Source organism: Eurytemora carolleeae, unplaced genomic scaffold (genome assembly GCF_000591075.1).
Source record: "Eurytemora carolleeae unplaced genomic scaffold, Eaff_2.0 scaffold1666, whole genome shotgun sequence".
Lineage (NCBI taxonomy): Eukaryota > Metazoa > Arthropoda > Copepoda > Calanoida > Temoridae > Eurytemora > Eurytemora carolleeae.
The window spans coordinates 1-23,965 of record NW_019397552.1 but is presented as its reverse complement, the minus strand read 5'-3'; the positions used below and the strand labels follow the sequence as shown (position 1 = coordinate 23,965).

At 31.9% G+C, this 23,965-nt stretch overlaps 1 protein-coding gene across 3 annotated transcripts in view; it reads left to right on the top strand.

Moving 5' to 3' along the window:
* Positions 1-17,212, top strand: part of LOC111714871 (proteolipid protein DM beta) — a 28,617-nt gene extending 11,405 nt beyond the window's left edge. The window contains exons 1-10 of one of the 3 annotated variants that reach the window (XM_023490084.1): positions 5,242-5,345; positions 12,125-12,225; positions 12,992-13,083; positions 14,563-14,654; positions 14,921-15,002; positions 15,125-15,201; positions 15,614-15,691; positions 16,103-16,182; positions 16,381-16,503; positions 17,102-17,212. In XM_023490084.1, coding sequence (XP_023345852.1) covers positions 12,133-12,225; positions 12,992-13,083; positions 14,563-14,654; positions 14,921-15,002; positions 15,125-15,201; positions 15,614-15,691; positions 16,103-16,182; positions 16,381-16,503; positions 17,102-17,176 — 792 coding nt within the window. In that variant the 5' untranslated portion in view covers positions 5,242-5,345; positions 12,125-12,132 and the 3' untranslated portion in view covers positions 17,177-17,212. Of the gene's footprint in view, positions 1-5,241; positions 5,346-11,445; positions 11,576-12,124; positions 12,226-12,991; positions 13,084-14,562; positions 14,655-14,920; positions 15,003-15,124; positions 15,202-15,613; positions 15,692-16,102; positions 16,183-16,380; positions 16,504-17,101 lie in introns of those variants that run through there. The other 2 variants (XM_023490083.1, XM_023490085.1) reach the window with 2 other exon arrangements.
* Positions 17,213-23,965: the final 6,753 nt, after the last annotated feature.

The window sequence follows — 23,965 nt, the reverse complement described above, 5'->3', positions numbered from 1 at the left end:
AGTATTTAGTCTCTAGTATCTAGTATCTGGGATTTAGTATCTAGTATCTAGTCTCTAGTATCTAGCTGAACTATACATCCTATTCTACTGAACTATACATACTATTCTACTGAACTATACATCCTATTCTACTGAACTATACATCCTATTCTACTGAATTATACATCATATTCTACTGAACTATACATCCTATTCTACTGAATTATACATACTATTCTACTGAATTATACATCCTATTCTATTGAACTGTACATCCTATTCTACTGAATTATACATGCTATTCTACTGAATTATACATCCTATTCCACTGAACTATACATCCTATTCTACTGAAATATACATCCTATTCTAATGAACTATACATACTATTCCACTGAACTATACATACTATTCTACTGAATTATACATCCTATTCTACTGAATTATACATCCTATTCCACTGAACTATACATTATATTCTAACGAACTATACATACTTTTCTACTGAACTATACATCCTGTTCTACTGAATTATACATCCTGTTCTACTAAATTATACATCCTTCTCTAATGAACTATACATTCTATTCTACTAAACTATATCCTATTCTACTGAGCTATACATCGTATTCTACTGAACAATACATCCTATTTAACTGAACTTTACATCTTTTGCTACTGAAATATACATCCAGTTTCACTGAACTAAAAATCCTATTCTACTGAATTTTACATCCTATTCTACTAAACTGTAAATCCTATTCCTCTAAACTATACCATATACATCCTATTCTACTGAACTGTAAATCCTATTCTACTGAACTAAACATAATATTTAATTAAGTAATCCTATTCTAAAACTATAAATTCTACTCTACTGAACTATACATCCAAGGATATCCCCCCCGGACAAAAATGCACAAAATCCTATTCGAATCCAATTTCATCTCGTTAATCATTTCTTGCAGAGATATTGAAACCATATTTCCCGTTGAAAGATATTCTTGAAATAAATTTGGCTGAGTTCCAAACCCCCAACATTTATCAATATCTTTCTACCATCGTCTAGCTTTGATCGTCAGTCTATTTTCTCTAGTTTTTATTGTCAAGTGTCAATGTATTCTCTTATCTTTAATCTCTAGTCTCTGGTTTCCATTATATGGTCGTCAGTCTCTGTTCTATGTAGTCTCCAATCTCTAGTCTCTAGTCTCCTCTTGTCTCTAGTCTCCACTAGTCTCTAGTCTCCTCTAGTATCTTGTCTCCTATAGTCTTCTCTAGTCTCCTATGGTCTCTAGTATGTAGCCTCTAGTATCTAGTAGTCTCTAGTATCTAATCTCTGGTATCTAGTATCTAGTATCTAGTCTCTAGTATCTAGTATCTGGTATCTAGTATATAGTCTCTAGTTTCTAGTGTCTAGCCTCTGGTATCTAGTATCTAGTATCTAGTATCAAGTATCTAGTCTCTGGTATCTAGCATCTAGTATTTAGTATCTAGTATCTAGTCTCTGGTATCTAGTATCTAGTATCTTGTCTCTGGTATCTAGTATCTAGCCTCTAGTCTCTAGTCTCTAGTCTCTAGCCTTTAGCCTCTAGTCTCTGGTCTCTAGTCTCTAGCCTCTAGTCTCTAGTCTCTAGTCCCTAGTCTCTAATTTCTAGTCTCTAGTCTCCTCTAGTCTCTTCTCTCCTATGGTCCATAGTATCTAGCCTCTGGTATCTAGTATCTAGTATCTAGTATCTAGTCTCTAGTATCTAGTCTCTAGTATCTAGTATCTAGTATCTAGTCTCTGGTATCTAGTATCTAGTATCTAGTATCTAGTATCTAGTATGTAGTATCTAGTATCTAGTCTCTGGTATCTAGTCTCTAGTATCTAGTCTCTAGTATCTAGCCTCTGGTATCTAGTATCTAGCATCTAGTATCTAGTATCTAGTCTCTGGTATCTAGTGTATCTAGTATCTAGTATCTAGTCTCTAGTATCTAGCCACTGGTATCTAGTATCTAGTATCTAGTATCTAGTCTCTAGTGTCTAGTCTCTAGTATCTAGTATCTAGTATCTAGTCTCTGGTATCTAGTATATAGTCTCTAGTATCTAGTATCTAGTATGTAGTCTCTAGTATCTAGTCTCTGGTATCTATTCTCTAGTATCTAGTCTCTAGTATCTAGCCTCTGGTATCTAGTATCTAGTATCTAGTATCTAGTATCTAGTCTCTAATATCTAGTCTCTAGTATCTGGCCTCTGGTATTTAGTATCTAGTATCTAGTATCTAGTATCTAGTATCTAGTATCTAGTCTCTGGTATCTAGCATCTAGTATCTAGTATCTAGTATCTAGTCTCTGGCATCTAGTATCTAGTATCTAGTCTCTGGTATCTAGTATCTAGTATTTAGTCTCTAGTATCTAGCCACTGGTATCTAGTATCTAGTATCTAGTATCTAGTATCTAGTATTTAGTATCTAGTCTCTAGTATCTGGTATCTGGTATCTAGTATCTAGTATCTAGTATCAAGTCTCTGGTATCTAGCATCTAGTATCTAGTATCTAATATCTAGTCTCTGGTATCTAGTATCTAGTATCTAGTCTCTGGTATCTAGTATCTGGTATCTAGTATATAGTCTCTAGTATCTAGTATCTGGTATCTAGTAAATATTCTCTAGTATCTAGTATCTGGTATCTAGTATTTAGTCTCTAGTATCTAGTATCTGGTATTTAGTATCTAGTATCTAGTCTCTAGTATCTAGCCTCTGGTATTTAGTATCTAGTATCTAGTCTCTAGTATCTAGTCTCTAGTATCTAGTATCTAGGATCTAGTATCTAGTCTCTAGTCTCTAGTGTCCAATGTCTATGTATTTTCTAGTATCTAGTCTATAGTCTAAAGTCTTTTGTCTAGTGTCTATGTAGTCTCTAGTATCTAGCCTCTGGTATCTAGTCTCTAGTATCTAGCATCTAGTATCTAGTATCTAGTATCTAGTCTCTGGTATCTAGTATCTAGTATCTAGTCTCTAGTCTCTAGTCTCTAGTATCTAGTCTCTAGTATCTAGTCTCTAGTATCTAGCCTCTGGTATCTAGTATCTAGTATCTAGTATCTAGTATATAGTCTCTAATATCTAGTCTCTAGTATCTGGCCTCTGGTATTTAGTATCTAGTATCTAGTCTCTAGTATCTAGTCTCTAGTATCTAGTCTTTGGTATCTAGTATCTAGTATCTAGTCTGTAGTCTCCAGTGTCCAGTGTCTATGTAGTTTCTAGTATCTAGTCTATAATATTCTCTTATAGTATCAAGTCTATAGTCTATAGTCTCTTGTCTCTAGTGTCTAGTGTCTATGTAGTCTCTACCGGTATGTAGTCTCTAGTCTTTAGTCTCTAGTCTCTAGTCTCTAGTCTCTAGTTTTTAGTCTCTGGTCTCTAGTCTGTAGTCTCCAGTCTCTTGTCTTAAGTCTCTAGTCTCTAGTCTTTAGTCTCTACTCTCTAGTCTTTGATGGTCCTAAGTCTCTAGTCTTCAGTCTCTTGTCTTAAGTCTCTAATCTCTAGTCTTTAGCCTCTACTCTCTAGTCTTCGATAGTCTCTAGTCTTCTATAGTCTTTAGTCTCTAGTCTCTAGTCTCTAGTTTTAGTCTTCTCTAGTCTCTGGTCTTCAGTCTCTAGTCTCTAGTCTTTAGTCTCTAGTCTGTAGTCTCTAGTCTCTATAGTCTCTAGTCTCTAGTCTCTAGTCTCTAGTCGTCTCTAGTATTTTGTCTCTAGTCTCTTGTCACTATTGTCCAGTATCTATGTAGTCACTAATCTTTAGTTTCTAGTGTGTAGACTCTAGGCTTCTCTTGTCTCTAGTCTCCAGTGTCTATTTTGTCTCTAGTATCTAGTCTCTAGTCTTTAGTGTCTAATGTCAATGAAGTCTCTACCCTAAAGTTAGTGTTACAGCGGTTTGTCTTCCTGGTAATATTAAAAAAATGGAAAAAACGACATTATTTTCGGTTTCTTATATCCTTTTATTTTATGTTTTCATTCAAGTGGCATTATTCCGGTATAAATAAAGAATAAAAGATTAATTTTTTTTTAAATTCTCTATTTTTTAGATTTTTTTTAAGAGAATACTTTCAAAAAAGAGATCATTTTTAAATAAGAGATCATTTTTCAAGAAAATCAGCTTTCCAAGTTTACATTTAATTCTTCATAGAATAATTTGACTGTCGCATCCAAAACGGTTTGCAAGGAATTGATTTTTTGAGGAGAACAACAAAAATTGTATTTTTAGAAGATCAACTATCCGGATTTTTCTTAAGAACCAAAAATGTCAAGGTTTTTTTGTTGCATCAAATATGGTTTACAACAAATTATAAGATTTACAGATTTCAAGTAATTAAATACCACCTAAACTTTGCCCTAAATCAATATTCTTTAAATAATAATAATATGATTGTGAACCATACCCCTCAAATTTACCCTGTTGTAAGGTCGTCTTCGACAAAGTGTATCTCCGTTGAACCCTCCGTCCACTTACCAAACCAAACCTTTTCAAGGCTTTCGAGTAATATAAACAAAACCTCATGGAACTTAATGTGCATTAAAAGAACCAATTTAAACTTAATTTCAGTGAATCGTTTACAAATAAACAGCGAAATTACTTTAACCAGTAATATATTTATTTCAGAAGATTTAAATTGCTTTAGACATCAGTTCAAACAACTTTTCGCCGCCCTATAGTTTTTTAGATTGTAAGTTCCCCTATACTTTATTCACAACAATATCTTAAACCTTTTATTTGACAATTCACAACAGTACCCTTTTAAACTTTTATTTATCGATTGACAATATTAATAAAATATGATCCACAAACCTACAAAACCTAGAGTTTCAAATACCTTTTAAGCCTTTGCCCAATCCTCAATGTTATATGCTTCTAAACCAATTGATAATTTCACACAACTGTTTAATCTGTATTAACAATCATCATTTATACACATGTACGTCAATAACAATTTGTATGTTGTTGTAGGAAACCTTCGTTACGGAAATATACATTTTCAAGTAGTTGTTCTCATCTATGTATGGCCGATAGAAAAGAGTGTTTTCCTAACCTATTCACCTTTGGATTTGTCATCCTTCGAGTTACATATCCTCTGCTTCAGTTCATCCCGCTTCGAGCAATATTCCTTTTGATCGGCTCACAATGATAGTTTTATAATATGCCAGATCGGAAATATTCTTTATAACCTTGCGTAATTTAATAATTTATTTACTTTATCAGTTTGTGTTGGGGTCAGGATTGATGGTTGGCTCGGAGTTAGGTACTCAGGGTCAAGCTGTTGTACTAGTAGAATCTGACCCACACGGAGAACAAACCAATGCAGAACCAGAAGCTAGATCCTCTACGTAAACAGGTTTCTAGAAGCTAGATCCTCCAGATAAACAGGTTTTTAGAAGCTAGATCCTCCAGGTAAACAGGTTTCTAGAAGCTAGATCCTCCAGGTAAACAGGTTTCTAGAAGCTAGATCCTCCAGGCAAGCAGGTTTTTGAAGCTAGATCCTCCAGGTAAACAGGTTTCTAGAAGCTATATCCTTCAGGTAAATAAGTTTCAAGAAGCTATATCCTCCAGCTTAACAGGTTTCTAGAATCTTGATCCTCCAGGTAAAGGGGTTTCTAGAAGCTATATCCTCCAGGAAAACTGGCTTCTAGAAGCTATATCCTCCAGGTAAACAGGTTTCTATAAGCTATATCCTCCAGGTAAACAGACTTCTAGAAGCTAGATTCTCCAGGCAAACAGGTTTCTAGATGTTTATTCCGTCAGGTAAAAAGTTTTCTAGAAGCTAGATCCTATAGGTAAGCAGGGTTCTAGAAGCTAGATTCTCCAGGTAAACAGGTTTCTAGAAACTAGGTCCTCCAGGTAAACAGGTTTCTTAAAGCTAGGTCCTCCTGGTAAACAGGTTTACTAAAGCTAGATCCAACAGGTAAACGGGTTTCTAGAAACTATATCCTCCAGGTAAAAAGGTTTCTAGGAATTAGGTCCTCCAGGTAAACAGGTTTCTTGAAGCTAGATCCTCCAGGTAAACAGGTTTCTATAAATAAGGTCCTCCAGGTAAACAGGTTTCTAGAAGCTAGATCCTCCAGGTAAACAGGTTTCTAGATGTTTGATCCTCGAGATAAACAGGTTTCTAGAAGCTAGATCCTTCAGGTAAACAGGTTTCTAGAAACTTGGTCCTCGAGATAAACAGGTTTCTAGAAGCTAGATCCTCCAGGTAAACAGGTTTCTAGGTGTTTGATCCTCGAGGTAAATAGGTTTTTAGAAGCTAGGTTTTATATGCTTTTATGTTCAGTTTTTAAAAAACTATCCAAATATGCAAATCAAAGATCAATTATTTAAAAGGGGTTAGTTTGCATTTCTTTTTAAATCATCAACCGGATTTCAGACCTTCTTGAAAACACTTAATCAAAATGAAAACAAGTTTATCCACAAAGGATGAAACTTTAATGACGACCTGAAACTCTTTAATATGAGGACAAAGCTGGGAACTTTAGAATGGATAACCTTTAATCCCAATTACTTAATCCGAACATCCACTGTGGAAACTTAATTTTAGTCCATAATCCACTCTTTTTCTTTCTCTCTTTGGATATCCGTACATTGTTTTCTCCAATGAGAGTGCAGGAATATAGTTCGTAAATTGTATTGACCAATGACAGCCTTGAAAATAAATTCTATCCCAAGAGAGAAATCCGCAATTCTAACAAATAAAGAATTTCGTAAATTTATCGATAAAGAAAAATATTTATGGTTCGTTTGAGATTCTTTTTTAACCAATTTTAACCAAGGAATTAATATATAAATGGGTGAGAAATTAAGTGAAGGCCCTTCCAGTCAAGAAAACGTTCCTATAATCAAACTTGTTGATCTAAATATTTAATCTCGAGATTATGTTAGTCTCCAGATTAGCAAAAAAAGAGGATTAAGCATTAATCCACCATTCTAAAGTTCTCAGCTCCGGAAGGTTGAGTTTGTACTTTTTTACTTAATTCAAAGTTTCTTGAAAATACATTAAATGATCTGGCAAAGAAAAAAAAGAGTGTGCAAATTCAGGGAATGTAAGAAAACGACTGAATTCTGAACATTCATCGCTGAAGTCTTGTTCTTTTTGGGCAACCCTTTCTGTTGTTTACACTAAAGAAAGGCGACATTCAACTCCCCTCCCTAGCTTGCTTCAGAAGCAGTGCACGAAACCCCTTCCAAAATATCGACCAACAAAACTTTATTACCATGCACTGAATTTTCAATCGTTTTTCGTTCGTACATTAACCTACCAAGATCTGTATAGTTATTGTCTTTTTTAGACACTTCAGTCCATCGTGTCCACTAGGAGAACGTTTTCGGGAGCTAGGAGGTGGAATATTTAGAAACAATGAACATGACAACTACAGTGGGTTTAGTCTGTATGGTGTAGGATTCGGATTCCAACCTTAACAGCAATATTATTTACCTTACAGAGGATACAGAGAAGAATTATGTAGAGGTGGAGGCGAACATCGACATGATCGATAGATGCATGGATCCAGGTCCAATGGGTGTAAGATATATAGGTGGTATGAGATCCAGGAGGCAGATATGGGGGACGTAATTTTGATCATTTTTACAGCTTTGGACGTTAATTCATGAACCTTACAAAATTTTTGGATTTAAATGCAAGTACTTTAAATTTCTTGTGTGCTATCCTGTTATTATGTTGGTTGCTTGCAAAATGCCTGTTATTAGTTATCAATTGTTTATTTGTTATTTAAAGGGAGTGACCGGCTATGTAAGGTAGTTGAACTGAGTATGCAGTGTTGTGGAAAACTTCTTTCGGATTCATTGGAGACATATTAAACTTTTTAAAGATCTGTAAATCCTGACTCCTGAGTTTTAGCACAAATTCGACATTCAAAATTCCTACTTTGGGGGTGGATACGTTTTCGGAATTAGTTTCTTTTTTAATTATTAAATAACGACGCCATAAAATGTAAAAAAGTTCTACAATAAACTACAGACGTCATGTATAGGAAATAAAAATTAATCTTATCATCGAAAATAAGTAATCTTGTTCAATTATTAGTTTCTATTTTTTCATTCTTCTGGTTTCTCATTATTCACAAAGATTTTCTGCAGATTTTCTAGAATTATTATTGAAAAGACGGCATTTGAAGAATTTAAAGAAATCTGCGAATAAATTCAAAGAAAATAAAAAATTCAAAATAATAATGAAAACAAAATAATCGATTTTAGCATTGATTTATTGACAAATTTCTTTTGAGAAATATGTTTCTAACCATCTAATTAGATTACTGTATAATTTTTACTTTATTTTTCGTTGTCGTTATTTAATAATTAAAAAAAGCTAGTTCTGAAAACGTATCCACCCCTAAAGTAGGAGTTTTGAACGTCGAATTTGGGCTCAAACTCAGGATTTATAGATCTTGAAAAAGTTTAATATGTCTCAAATGAATCCGAAAGAAGTTTTCCACAACACTGCATACTCAAATTCAAAGAGAATCTAGAAAAAAAAGTGATTAGAATCAGTTTGGTGTACTTGTTCATTTAAAACTTAACACACACATACTATTCACCCAGATAGGACAGTTTAATGAATTATGTCGAGTAGGAATTTAAGATATACATCTACGGTACAAAGGGTAAAGATTAATGGGTTGCCCCGGGTCCGGGTCAATGTCAGTTTTGATAATCAGACGATTTTCATGATAAAAAAGTAGACGAAACCAACGTTGATATCAAGGTACACATATGAACACATGAAGACAAGGTTCAAAGCAAAACAACTTAGTCTCGTCATTTTGAACCTCCATAAATATACTATATAAACGTTATACAAAACGATCTTTATTTAACTATGCATCATTAATAATTTTAGTCGGATTAGTTAAATTTTTCACGGAAATATAATTGCATTTTATATTTTGGTTTAATTAAAGAGCAATTCTTACATAAAATGTACTTGTATTGTATACTTGTACTTTATTTTATGTTCTCAAACATTTCATATGCATGGCTGGTTGAGATACGGACATCTACATGATGTTTTTATGAAGGATTTGCATTATCGTATCAACGTATCAATAATGTGATTCTTAAACTTTTGAAGAAAATTATGAAAATTTTCTGTGTACTTTACAAAACATCAAAATCAGAGAAAATTGGATGGTTTTAACGAGAATTATAAAAAAAATTCACTGTAACATTAATAGTCTTGATGAACTGAATATAAAATCTATATAATAAAACAAGACATTTGATCGTATGTATATTTGTTCCCTATAGCCGGCCAAACGGCTGGACCGATTGGGCTGACATTTTCTGTGGGTGTTATAGGCAAAACAAAATTCGAATTTAAAAAAAAAAAATTTTAAAAATATTTTTTTTCTACATTTTTTAAACTAATTTTTTTCTATGGCAACGCCGAGCCCTTCAGCTAGTTGTCTATATAACAATAACATTCAAGCTAAAATTACTAGTTTTGATAACAAATTTCAAAAATTTCCTATGGGGGGGTCTATGCCCCCCTGCAACCCCCGTCTCATTCACTATGTTTCACTCGGTAATCATATATATATATATATATTTGTATATAGATATATTACCCTAACAAAGTCTTGTATAAAGCTACCTGCCCAGTGCTTTGAAGGGGAAATAATATTTCAGATTATTTAATTCCAATTTTTCATGAAAAATCATATTTTTGGTTTACCACTATTTACATATATCCGCAAATATTAAATATATTCTTGAATGAATATAATTTGCTTGAAGATAGATAGATATATTTGTAACTGCTTGCTAACTGCTTATCTTCCTGTACCGCCACTGCTTTGTATTTTGCCTGGTGAAACCAGTTGATCAAGAAAACTTCGTAATCGTATACATTTTATTGTACAGTGTGCATGAAGGTGTAAAGTAAATTTACAGAAAATCGAGTGAATGCAAAAAAGATACATAGAAACAGTTTAATAAAGTGTATATAATAGATACAGTTTATACAGTGTATACAATATACATAGATACAGTTTAAACAGTGAATACAATTATACATAGATATAGTGAATACAGTGTATACAGTGTATACAATAGATACAGTTTATACAGTGTATAAAATATAGATACAGTTTATACAGTGTATACAATAGATACAGTTTATACAGTGTATACAATAGATACAGTTTATACAGTGTATACAATCTACGTAGATACAGTATATTCAGTGTTTGCAATATACATAGATTATACAGTGTATACAATAGATACAGTTTATACAGTGTATACAATCTACGTGGATACAGTTTATACAGTGAATACAATAGATACAGTTTATACAGTGTATACAATGAATACAGTTTATACAGTGTATACAATAGATACAGTTTATACAGTATATTCAGTGTTTGCAATATACATAGATTAAGTGTATACAATATACATAGATTCAGTGCATACAGTTTTTATACTGCATGTTCTCTGCCCCTTTCCCAACCTTCTATATTTTCTCTACCCCTTTCCCAACCTTCCCAATCTTCCATACCATATCTCCTCTTTCCCAATTCCTTCCATATATATTACATACCCTTTTACAGGCACCACTTACCTTATCTTTCTCCTCCCCCTCCTCCTCTTTTTGTAGTGAGCATATATGCTTGTTTTTACAGGCGTACGTAAATTATAAATTTTACAACAGAATGCAGTTTAAAGAATTGAAGTATAGATAGATAGATAGATAGATAGATAGATAGATAGATAGATAGATAGATAGATAGATAGATAGATAGATAGATAGATAGATAGATAGATAGATAGATTTGTCCATTTTATGATTGGTACGATTGGTAATAAGAGTCGGGAAATAATACAGTAATTTAATTTTTAAGAGGGGTGTACAATGTCTGCTAGGCTTAACCTATGGTAGCCCAATAATAGATAGATAGATAAAATACTTTTACTCTGTATGATATACGATAACTTCCACTCCTTCAATTATTGACAAATATATTGAATTTGATGCAGCTATGTTGTTCTGAAATATCCTCGGCAAGGATGTATTCCAAACATGGGATAGAATCGGAGAAAGGGTAGGATTAAATGTAGATTAGGGTTAGAATAGGCTGAAGGGCGAGCTCTGTAGCTTGAATATGTTAGGGTATCGAGTGCCGATGCTAGAATATGTTAGGTGGCCGAGTGCATGGCTAGTAAATATTAAATCAAAACTTTTTCTGGAGTTCATCTTTCTAGGAGTTTGTCTCTTTCGAAGTTAGTTAGTCTTTCTGGAGTGTTTTTCTTCCAAAGTTTGTTTTTTAGGAGTTTGAATTTTAGGAGTTTGTCATAACGCTGATTTTAGGCAATATACAAAAACAAGATCTACATTATTAAAAGCAATTGACATATTTCCTTATACATGACAACAAGAAACTACATTTTAATTATAATTAAATAATTCACAATTTAAAATCTTAATATTTTCCATTTTCAGAATATATTTTGGAAATGATCGACTGAGAGAGAAGAGCTGTGAATATGATATAAGATTTAAACATATTCATTTTTATCAAAAGCCCGGGAAAATTTGAATTATTTCAAACCAAAGTTAGTACCAAGCTTTATTCAATGTTTAGAAAATCAATGGAAAGTTATGATTTTTTATGAAACATTTTACTTTTCAAATCTTGGTTATTTTCAAACAAAATTGTATAGTTTTCAGTATTTTCAGTATTTTACAACAAAAAAAATAGTTATTTCAATGTAGAATTCATTAAAAATCCAATTTCAATTTATTGGTTCTTATTGAGAAAGTCTTATATTATTGTGATTTACAGTTGTAAAAGGGATTGAAAATATAATTTTAAATTATCTTCGATCAATACAAAGATTACCCAACGACGACTTCTACGCCATAATGTCAGAACTTTTGTGTTGTTAATCCCAGGATTAAGCACTAAACCGCATATTTTGTCGATAGTCTGAAGGATTAAATTAAATCTCCTTAGATAATCATGTGATCGAAAACTAAAAGTTGTCACTGTGAATATCGAGATTAAGTGTTGTAGATTAGCACTATTCACACAAAAGTGTTGACCTTTGTTTATCAACCTAACGTTTATAATCTGTTTGAATTAACTAAAATTTATATTTTAGTTGAAAAGATGGGTTCTGGAACGAAGTCTGGAGGTTGTAGAGGATGTATTACAAGAATACCGTATGCTACATTAATAGCTCTCATTATGTGCTGGGCTGGGGTATGTCAAACACCTGTCATTATGTCCCATACCTGTCCTTGTGCCCTATACCTGTCTTTCTGTCCTATACCTGTCCTTGTGTCCTATATCTATCCTATTTTCCTATACTTTTCCTAGTGGCTTATATCTGTCCTAGTGTCCTATACAATATACATGTCAAGAGTCTTATACATGTCCTAGCGTCCTACACGCGTCCTGGTGTTTTAAACCTAGTTCTTTACATGTTCCAAATTTGTCCTTTATTTATCCTATATAAATATGTTCGGTCAGTGTCCTTTACCTCACAATAAAGTGCTTGTTCTTCAACCTAGACCGAACTGTCCTAAATCTTGTCCTATACCAGTAATACAACCTCATGACATAGTTTTATACCTGTCTTATGCCTGATCTTTCTCTAATATTTTCCGCTGATTTTGACCAGTAAAGGAATTGAGTCTTTGCCACAAACTCTGATTTTCTAATCCCTATATCTACTATATCTTTGGAACCAAATGTTACAGACCTTAGATTTTTCAAACTATGAATTCTGTTAGATCAAATAGTCTGAGTTTGAAATATCAAAGGTTTACAAAAACTCAATTCCTTTGATACATTTTTATAAATCCTTAAAAAAATTTTATAAATCCTTAAAATAAATTTTTATAAATCCTTACCTAATGTGAGTGTGAGGCGAGGAGGCTTACCTGTCCTACGTCTAAACTTTACCAAATTATTTTCGACAAATCCTCCCAACTCCATGTACACTGTATGTACTGCATGTATCTAGGTTGGAGTTTTCTGTGGAACTATGTACCGTGGTGTAAATCTAACCTTGAGATTACTGCAGGATGTATTCAAGCTAGACAAAGGTTTACAGTGGTAAGCATTTGTTCTGTAAAAACTTATCATTTGAATTTGAATTTTGTCTTCTTTATCTCTTCTAGTGCTTATCCCAAAGATTAATCATACTCTAAACTACTGATTCCTAGACAGGGAAATGGTAAGGATGAAAAAATTATATCCATTTTTTGTGCTTTTTGTCATCATTTCACGTTGTAAAGGTTTAATTCACTTGATTCATGAAGTGTGTGTATACCCGAAACAAATTATCATTATCAGGAATATAATAATGTGCTATATCCTGTACACAATTTCTGTAGCTTCATCATTTGTGTCTTCAATATTTTATATAATTTTAAGCTGGAAATCAAGAATAAATATAGTTGCTGACAATATTTTGCTTTGGGTTTGTCGGTTCATTCAATTGTACATTTGTATTAAAAAAATACAAATGCACATATTTTATTAACCTCAAAAATTGAGACTTTAATGACCACCTATAAAAATAAAACCTAAAGTTTTGAATTCGGTCATTGGCATTAAATGTAATCTTAGGTTTATACAAGGATGTAATGCAAGGAAAGTTATTTTAGAAGTGTACACATCTTTTGTACTGCAGTGTACTGTCTCTGGGCGGTAATGTAAACACAAGATGGATGCCAAAGCTAGACATGGGATCCATATTTCACATAAAAAATCAATGAAATATTCTGGTCTTAGGAAACTATTATGTTAATTATCAAAATTATCAAAATGTAATGCTTTTAACCTCCTCGGATACTAAACGAACACTGATGCATCTATTCTTGTTTACAAAATCCGCCCAAAGAGAACTGGTTTCAATATTTACGCAGAGGTACACGACCGCAATTAACTTTCCTTGCATTACACCCTTAGGTTTATAAAAAGATTATGTAGTATGAAAAACTAGTTGCAGTGAACCATCAATTAAAAAAATGAAACTGGATAAATCTGTAAAGTTGTTTCACACGTCTTCACATTTTTGGGTAAAGACATGAAATATATATGATTTATATTCTGCACTTAGATATTTATTTAGATTAAAGATACAACTTAATTTGTTTTTCCTGGAAACTATGAAATAGATTGGAATTGATTAATCAAATTGTCAATTTAAGGCTTCCCACTGATAGTGTCTTTAATCGTTTTGGGTCACTTTTCAAAACTTTATATAAAACTTAAAAGATTTCAAAACTGTATTCTATTAAAGTTTGCAATATTTGTTCCATAAACGAAAAGTAGAAAAACGATCGTTATTTACAAGTTAGTTTTTGGTTTGTTTCTTGTATATATATATTTTCTGTCAGGGTCAAATTTTGTAATAATGTAAGAAAAGTAAATTATTAGAATAAACAATTTTAAAACATTTGCTTTTTTATGCTATGTTTAATTTTAGCCTGAAAGAAAATGAAGGCAAACAACTAACTAAAAGCAAACTAACTTACTACCCACTCCACAGCAAGGGTAGAAGTGTTCACAGATGTTTTAATATTTTAGGGTTGAACCGACACAGCTTGCCTTTGTAATCCTTGGAGCCAGTATGGCCGCTATAGCACTCATGATCCTTGGAACAGCAATTCTAGCAACAGGTATTCCAGGATATTCCAGGATATTCCAGGATATTCCAGAATATTCCAGGATATTCCAGGATATTCCAGGATATTCCAGGATATTCCAGGATATTCCAGAATATTCCAGGATATTTCAGGATATTCTAGAATATTCCAGGGTTAGGGTTACCATACTTGATAAATACATATAGGTCGGATAAAAATTTATTTTAAGGCGATTTTTTTAAACATTTGTTTTATCGATTATGGATTAATTGATTATATAAAAATATAATTAATTGTAGGAGCAACAAGGCAGGAGGTATATAGGAGTTCTGTTGGTAGAGTCGGAGGAAGGATTGCTAGTGCTGCGTTCATATTTATCACGTGAGCAATATTCTTTATTTAATTTTACATTTTATATTTTCACAATCTTTGATAAAAAATCAATATTTTAGCAAAATTATTTTTATTTATATCATTTTATTATCAGCCTTATTATTATACAGGTACATACTGTTATTGGCCTGGTTGCTAGTGCTGGGTTGCTGTATCATCATGACTATCTTCTACTCTCTAAGCTGGGGTAAATATATATCTTCTACTCTCTAAGCTAGGGTAAATATATATCTTCTACTCTCTAAGCTGGGGTAAATATATATCTTCTACTCTCTAAGCTGGGGGTAAATATATATCTTCTACTCTCTAAGCTGGGGTAAATATATATCTTCTACTCTCTAAGCTGGGGGTAAATATATATCTTCCACTCTCTAAGCTGGGGTAAATATATATCTTATACTCTCTAAGCTGGGGTAAATATATATTTTCTACTCCTTAAGCTGGGCTAAATTTATATCCTCTAGTCTCTCAGCTGGAGTCTAAATTATATATAAATCTTTAACTCCCTCTCGGGATATGTATAAAGTTTCTTCTCCCTAAGTCAAGTTTTTGACCAATTAAAAATCATGATTGTGAACTAAATAACATTATATTTACAGGAATATGCAGTACAAAAGAAATACAATATGATGAACAGAAAATTGATTTCTATCCTTTCCATTTCCTCTTCCCAGAAGGTGACACATTTTTTATAATTTTATCTATTTAAACTTAAAATTTTTCCCAACAATAAAACGTGGCTTGGCAACAGTAAAGAAGTTTCCATTTTTTGCGCTCATGACGCTCTGCGTCATAACAGAATGAAACTAATAATAATTATAATTTCTTTTGACATTTTAAAACTTTTAAGTATTTAAATTTAGAAGTTTAAGTTTTCTTTCCCGACATTTACTACATCTAATTTCACAAAGTGCTGCAGATATAACTTTCATAACAAACTTTTTTTTTTGATAAATTTCTTTCTTTGAAATCACGAAAACTTCTTAAAATTAACCACCTGCATCAGCTGTTTTATTGGTAGAATTAGGATTGATTCAGAACGGAGAACTTCCTTCCGAAAAACACTTTACTCCAATTTTTCTTTTCAGGAACACAAAAAGTGAACATGGAGGTTGAGGGCCAAAAGGAAATAAAGATGTTTTGCAAGGATTACGTCGAGCGAGCAGAGGTGATTAAATGTCGTCTTAAAAGTTTGATTTTCTTTTTTTCCTTCCTTCTTTAACCATTGACCAACTCCTTGTATTTTCCAGGTAAGTCTGTATCAAATTGTTCTGATAAATCCAGTTCCTTACGTCACTTTAAAAAATGTACACAACCCCTTTCCTCCCGACCCTTAATATACTCACATTGGTATTATCCGTATCAGGTGATGTTTATCATTGCTACAAGCGCGTGCTTCCTTGTGGTGATGTCCTTGGTTCACTTCCTGATGGCGCTCTCCGCCAACTACGCGCATATAAGAGGACATGACAAGTTTACTGAGCTACAGGTTTAAATTAACAAATTTACTGAGCTACAGGTTAAAATTAACAAATTTACTGAGTTACAGGTTTAAATTAACAAATTTACTGAGCTACAGGTTTAAAATAACAAGTTTACTGAGCTACAGGTTTAAAATAACAAGTTTACAGAGCTTCAGGTTTAAAAAAAACAAGTTTACAATAATGGCTTGCAAATTTTTACATCTCTTTTTCTGTATAATAAGTAAATAAACGATTATTTTTAAGGATGTCACAACAAAAAGAAACCCTCAAATTTTTAATACGGTGGTAGGTGATTTTAGCTATATAATGAAGACGACTTTTTTATATAAGTTTTACTTGTTAATAGGCTTTTTTTTCGAATTACAATTCTACAAACAATTAAAGAAAAGCTTTTCAAATTGACAGTTTCTCTCTTCTTCCATGTTTTGTGTATCCATGCTGTTTAAATCAAAATTAAAATCTAAAGTCGTCTTCATTATATTGATATAATCGCCTACCACCGTATGCTGTTTAAAACCTTGATATAAATCAAAATTAAAATCTAATTAAATCATTATATTGATATAATCGCCTACCAACGTATAAAAAGTCTAAACATTTCAGGATTTACAGGATTTAACGAGTGAGACAATGACCTTGACAGATAGAGAAGCTGTGTACATAAAGCATGTACAGTAGAATCAAAATAGAAGGAAAATAAATTTTTCAAGATCTTAGAATTTTCCCCTTGTTTGCACATTTTTGTACCTTTTACGATTTTCCCCGAACCTTGGAAAAAATATTATCATATACATGCATCGGAGGCATATTGGTGACATTTCGGAGGCACATCGGATGACTTATCATGAAGAGGGATATAGATAGTTTATCGATCGGAAGAAAATTGGAGACCTATCGGAGGCATGTTGGTAACCTAGTTGAAAATTAGTAACTAGAGGGGTTAAAACTTCAACCTACATGACTCACATTAATCCAGTTGCATCAATTTTCAAGACTTGGTCGGTTTTTAACTCCTTGGCCAGTGGTTTACCTCACTAACTCACTTATGCTTTTTTGTTGCCATGGACATGTACATTTTAGAACTATAAAACATTTGTTTTTTAGCTTTAGTTTTAAATAGTAATTGTAAAGAATTCTCATTCCGTGAGAGCTTGCAACCTTTGGATCTCTATGGCATAAGTCTCCGGTAAGTCAATGATAAGTTTGCTAAACAATATCTCATAGTCTCTGATGAAACACGAAAGTAAATGCTAAAATAAATTTTCTCAATTAAGAATTTTCAACATATTTGTTCCCTCCTATATATGTACAATGTCATATCTCACATATTTATGGTGTTAACTGACAACTAGTTGCAAATTTTTTTATAGGTTAAATTTTGAAAAAAAAACTTTGCGTGTTTACTTTAAAAATCTACAATTACTTTACAAAGAAATCGTGAAAAATCTTAAATATTTAAATATTTAAATATTTAAATATTTAAATATTAAATATTTAAACCTGCTGCTCATGGGTTAATATTAGCCCTAGAATAAACTGTATATTATCTGATGAGTTCAAAGACTGGGACCAAAGTAATGTATTTTGTCAATGACGATATTTAAGGAGGATGGGGGAATAAAGTTAAAAACTCAATTATGTTCTATGTTTGTAATTTTAAAACGGACGAAATGAGTAAAACTTTTTCTCTTCTTGACGGGAGTTTCAACTTTCACATTCAAGAATTTCATCAATAAAAGTTCTGACCTAGTTAGTTTAACTTATTCAAAATTCAAATTTTTCAGTCTTTGGATTGCTTGGAACAATTTATTTTGTAAACAATAACAAAGATGATATTGCACCAATGTCAAGTGACAGTCAATTATAAAGTTTGTATATCTTATGTCTGTATACAAAGAAACTAGTTTCTTAGCGGTTCAAAACAACAGAACACACAATAACATATATACTACAGGGGTAGGCGATTATATCATACAATGAAGACGACTTTTGATTTCAATTTTGATTTATATCAAGCTGCTAAACAGCATGGATACACATAAACATAGAAGTAAAGAGAAGATGTCAATTAAAAAAGCTTCTCTTTGATTACTAGTATACTTGTAATTCAAAAAAAGCTTGTTAACAATCAAATCTTAAATGAAAAAGTTTTCTTCATTATATTGATATTGTCGCCTACCACTGTAAATATAGTGTGTACTACAGGGTAAAAAAAAATTGTGATTAGCGGCGCCTGGTGCAAAATTGTACCTTTTTTAGCAACTTTCCTCTATGGTTTTTTTTCAATATTTTAGGAAAATTTGTAAATTATTTTGGCACTCCAATGGTCCAAAAGAAAATCCGCGAACCTTTTTTCTCTCAAAATCAAAAGTTTAGAAAAGCAAAAATGTGTATATGAGTTATTTCTATCGAAATCTAAAAATTTTTAAAGATTGAATCAAATAATCACAGAAAATTCGCAATTTTTAGTTCTGGTCTAATTTTTAAGGAAATGTATTTAATACCCCAACCCTTCCTACTTATACCTGGTATATGTAAATATATTAGTTTAACCATGTAACATTTAGAATATAGATAGATACTCAAAATTTGTACGGTAGTTTTAGAATTTGTGTGTATTATGTTTTTATTTCATTAATATATATCTTGTGAGATTTTTGCATTGTAAGACAATTTTTGTATTTCTCTTAATTGTATTTTTATTTGTTTAATAAAAGTATGACGTTAAAAGAAAATGTGCTCACAATATTTACTAATGAACAGGAACGCAAAATTTTAACCGGCGCTAAATAATTGCAATTTGTAATATTCAAAGCGGATTGTAGACTAGATTTGTATACGACAGTAAACGCCAGCCCTAATGAGATTAAAGTTGAAAAGGTGAAGGGGACTTCAATTGGTACTATATCGCTCTCTTCCTTTGAGTTGGGGAAAATAATTAAAGGAGAATGGGCTCATTTTCCCCCAAAGGATACAAATTTTTAAGGGGGGCCACAACTTAATTTTTGGTGCTATCTTCTTGAGATTTTGCATAAAGATCAGATTATTGATTAACTCCAGGAATGTATTTTTAAAATGTAAACAATAAAAATTATAACAACATTTTTCCCGCATCTTCCTCGTTTTTTAGAAAAAATATAGGTTTTCTGATTTTAGGTACAAATAATGGTGGGTAATATTCTTCCATGTTTTTTCAATACATTTTTCCCTTCTCTTGTTTCCTGCCATTTTTTCCTTGGAAATTGAATTTAAGTTCATGTCTTTATTTTTGAAGTTTTTCTGTTCAAACATTGGATCCAGATCATAATTGTGATTAACTTTCTAGACTTCAAATAGAAATGCACCAAAAAAAATTCCCCTGTATTTTTCATTTATTTCTTCGGTGAAAACTTTTTGCATATTGAAAATAAAAACAGCAAGACAAAAAAATTAAATTTACTGTAAAAAATGCGCAAAATGAACAAATAATTTTTCCTGCCATCAAAGACAAAATCAGTAAAAAAGGGGGTCACATCTTTATTTTTCCACACAATTCTTTCCGATTTTGCATGGAAACTGGAATATTGATTTAGGTCTGAAAAAGTTATTGAAAACCATAAAAATCTAAATCTTGAAATTTTGGCAGATTTTTGTATTTCTTAATTCTCAACTTGTTTGCCTTTGTTACATGTTGATTATGGTCGGAGATTCCATTTTCGCCCTGACGAATTTTCAAAAGTGACTGAACGTGGACTGAACGAATACTTTCCTAATGCATTGTATTTTTGTTACAGCCTATGGTTTAGCTTGAACTAAAACGCATTTCTAATTTCTCTGAATTATATATGCTTTCCCTTATTTTCTTATCAATGTCAACAAATAAAGTTTGCTAACAAGCAACATTTGACCCTTACTTCTGAACTTTTTTTAAAGATCGAAAAATCTTGGGTATTATATACAGTGTGTTCATCTAAACATGATAATTTCTTTATAAAACGTGCCGTATCATTAATTAAGTGTCATATTCAGTGGCGTAAATAAGGGGGGGTATATGGATTATTCCCCCCCCCCTAGAATCCTGGGAGTAATTACCCCCCCCCTAGAATAAAAAATTTGATTTTAAAATTGAATATCTTTTAAATTTGCACGAAAATAATTTAAATGTGCAGATATTTCAGATTTCAGTAAATGTCATTAAAATTAGATGTTTTTTATAGAAAAAAAGTGTATATGCTATGCAAAATACATTTTACGACAAGAAAATTTTAGAAATTAGAAATAAGGAAATACACAACGACAATTTTTTTTTTCTTCAAAGTTTATAGTAGCTTTTCTAAAGATTTAAAAAAGTAACATCTTTTTCCTCTAAGAGTAAAACTATAATTTTTTATGTTACTTGAAATAAATTCAGTTTTCTTACAGATCTTCGTAGTTAATGTCAAATGAATGACTATAATGAAGGGTATAAAACAAGGTGAAAGCTGAAAGGTATGAAATAAAGCCTTTTTTTGATGGAGTTTGTAAAAGCTATAAATGAGTGGAAAATGCAAATCAAACCCAATTAAAACAAATAATTTGATATACATCATGATATTTTTCTAGGGGGGGAGGGGGGTTAAAAAAATTTCGAATTCTAAAATTGTGCACCCCCCCCCCCCTACAGAATCCTTATTTACGCCCCTGGTCATATTTTATTGTGAGGTTTATTTTTCTTCTTGTAATCTTTCAGTGTTACTTTACAAAAGAAATATAGATGGAGTTTTAACGTCCCTGCTGTATTTCAGCCCCTTTTTGGCCTTTGGAGTTTTTAAAAATCATCAAGTCTTGTTATTATGACAGTTGTTATCTTAAAGTTTATCGTCATAATAGTATGTATGTATAGACGTTTGTAACCCGTAACCAACCGTAGCCCTTCGTGCGTTGCAAGAAAAATGGAAACGTTACTGCCCGCCTGAGTGACATACAGCATGATATTGGGATGACAGGGGATTTTATTTAGAAAACACTAAAGTCACCTTAAGACTAAAGGGAAATAGGCTGTAACAAAAATAAAATGCATTAGTAAATTATTTATTCAGTCCCTTTCTAAAGTCCAGAAAGTTAATCACAATTATGATCTGGAACAGTTTGAACAGAAAAACTTCAAAAATTAAGATAGGAACTCAAATTCAATTTCCAAGGGAAAAAAGCGGAAAACAAGAGAAGGATAAAACAAAAGAGCAAAAAAAATGTATTTAAAAAAGGAAGGATATTACCCACCATAATACAGGCACAATCTGTACCTAAAATCGGGAAAAAATATATTTTTTCAACATTCTTTACATTCTGAAAATACATTCCTAGAAAATCATGGATCTGATCTTCATGAAAATAGCACTAAAAATGAAGGCGTGGCCCCCCTTGAAAATTTGTGCCATTTGGGGGTCTACCTGCAGAATTGTTTTCCACATCTCATACTTTGGGAAAGAAACTCTCAGATTTTAAATATCAACCCGATTTCTTCATTGAACAGGAACAAAATAGTGTAGTTATTCTAAGGCTTTAATTGTTTAATAATTTTTATTTCTATTTTTACTACAGTGGGACACCTATATACGGAATATGAAGACTGCCTTTAAGCAACCTGCTGTGTATTTGATCTTCGATGTGATATAAAACAAATTGTTTTATCAGAATTCAACTTACAAAGGGAACAGTGTTTCATGTTCATTGGAATAGTATTAATCAAAACTCTGAGTCAAAGAACCGTCTACCTATACTAATACTACAGGTTTATTGGTCCCACTGTATTGTTTTTTTTTCTGTCAAAGATTGCAAATAACACGTATATTCTTCTCCTCAATAATACATTATAATAATAGTATATTTTATTCCTCTTTACTTCTTACTCTTCGTTCTTTATCGTCCATCCCTCCCTTATATAAGTAACTATGCATTGTATTCTATTTAGTGGAGTAGGGGTTGATTAAAAAAGATTGGCGGGTTGGAGAAATCTATAAGATAGCTAATTAAAGAAGAAAAATATAGCATAACGTTGGCTGTTCAATGTTAATACAGTTATTTCCCAAAGACAACATTTTGCAAAGGAATTGAGTCTTTGCCACAAATTCAGTTTTTGCAACACCTATTTCTCTGTAACCTTATTATGTAAGCCTTTGATATTTCAAACTTACATTATTTGATCTTATAGCATTCATAGTTTGAAATATAAAAGGTCTACGACATTGGGTTGCAATTATATTGAAATTGGAAAATCAGAGTTTGTTACAAAAACTCAATTCCTTTTCATTAGTTCATAAAATATCGGAGAAATTTCTCGGATTTTGTAACACTTCCAGTTTCATAACAGACACACCTTGTAAATCATTTATTATTTGGAAAAGTAATGAATCACCGTAATTAACGTTTGTGTTCTTGACAAAGTTTAAAGGCAAAAGTAATGTTAATACATCTATCAATTTTACAATTTAATGCAAATAATTTTTCTTGTGAATAAGAATGTTAAGATTCAAAAATCAAAATGTATATTATACCATATAAGAAATTGTACTGATAAAAAGAGAGTAAAGAATATTTTTCTGTAAAAGATCATATATTAATTGTGCAGTATAAGTGTATATTAATATATAGGCTAGGAGAAGTTTTTCTTCACTCGTTGATTCATAGGTTTCTCTCAGAAAACTACTGAAGCTCATTCGCAGTCTGAAATATTAAAAAAATCAAGATTTATGAGGAAAATTTTTTTTTCCATCGATGGTTTTATAAGGGGGGGGGAGGGGGGGCCATGAAATGTATTACTCTTGGGAAATTTAAATAGTGTATACTGTATAGGTATAAACTAGCAAACCAGTCAGAATGTTCCAATCTTTAGTTTGACCTCGGAAATAAATTCCTCGCGCCCAATTACCTATAAATCAACATGCAACATGTAAAATATGTGCTAAGATGACCCTCAATGTAATAGTTGGCTAATAGCTGTAGAGAATAGAATATATATTAGAGGGGAATTTAAAGAATCTCTCGGTATGAATTTTTCAGTCCCTTTAAGCCTGAAAGAGAGTTCAAAGTGTACAAATCATGTAAATGTTCACAAATTATATGCAGTAGAGTACATTAATACAGTATGTTCCCTAGACTATTCATTTCAATTTCGTATTTTTTAAAGCTGTTAAATAAACTTTAAAATGAAATAGGTGAATAAAAAACATCATTTGATTTATAGTTATAACGGAAAATCATTGTTTGTAAAGTGAAAGGCATAAAGTCTATGTGAAATGATCATTGGTCAATTATGAAACCAGCCTATTTCATAATTTGGTTTTCTTTTAACATTAATTTTAGATTTCTATAAAATAATATTCCAGGGCCCAAAAGGTTATATAGTCTAAATATGTGAAGTACACCTGCAGTATGGAAACAGTACAACAAAATGGCCGTTTTACACTTTTTTATAGTAAATTCCCCTCTAATATATATTCTATTCTCTTT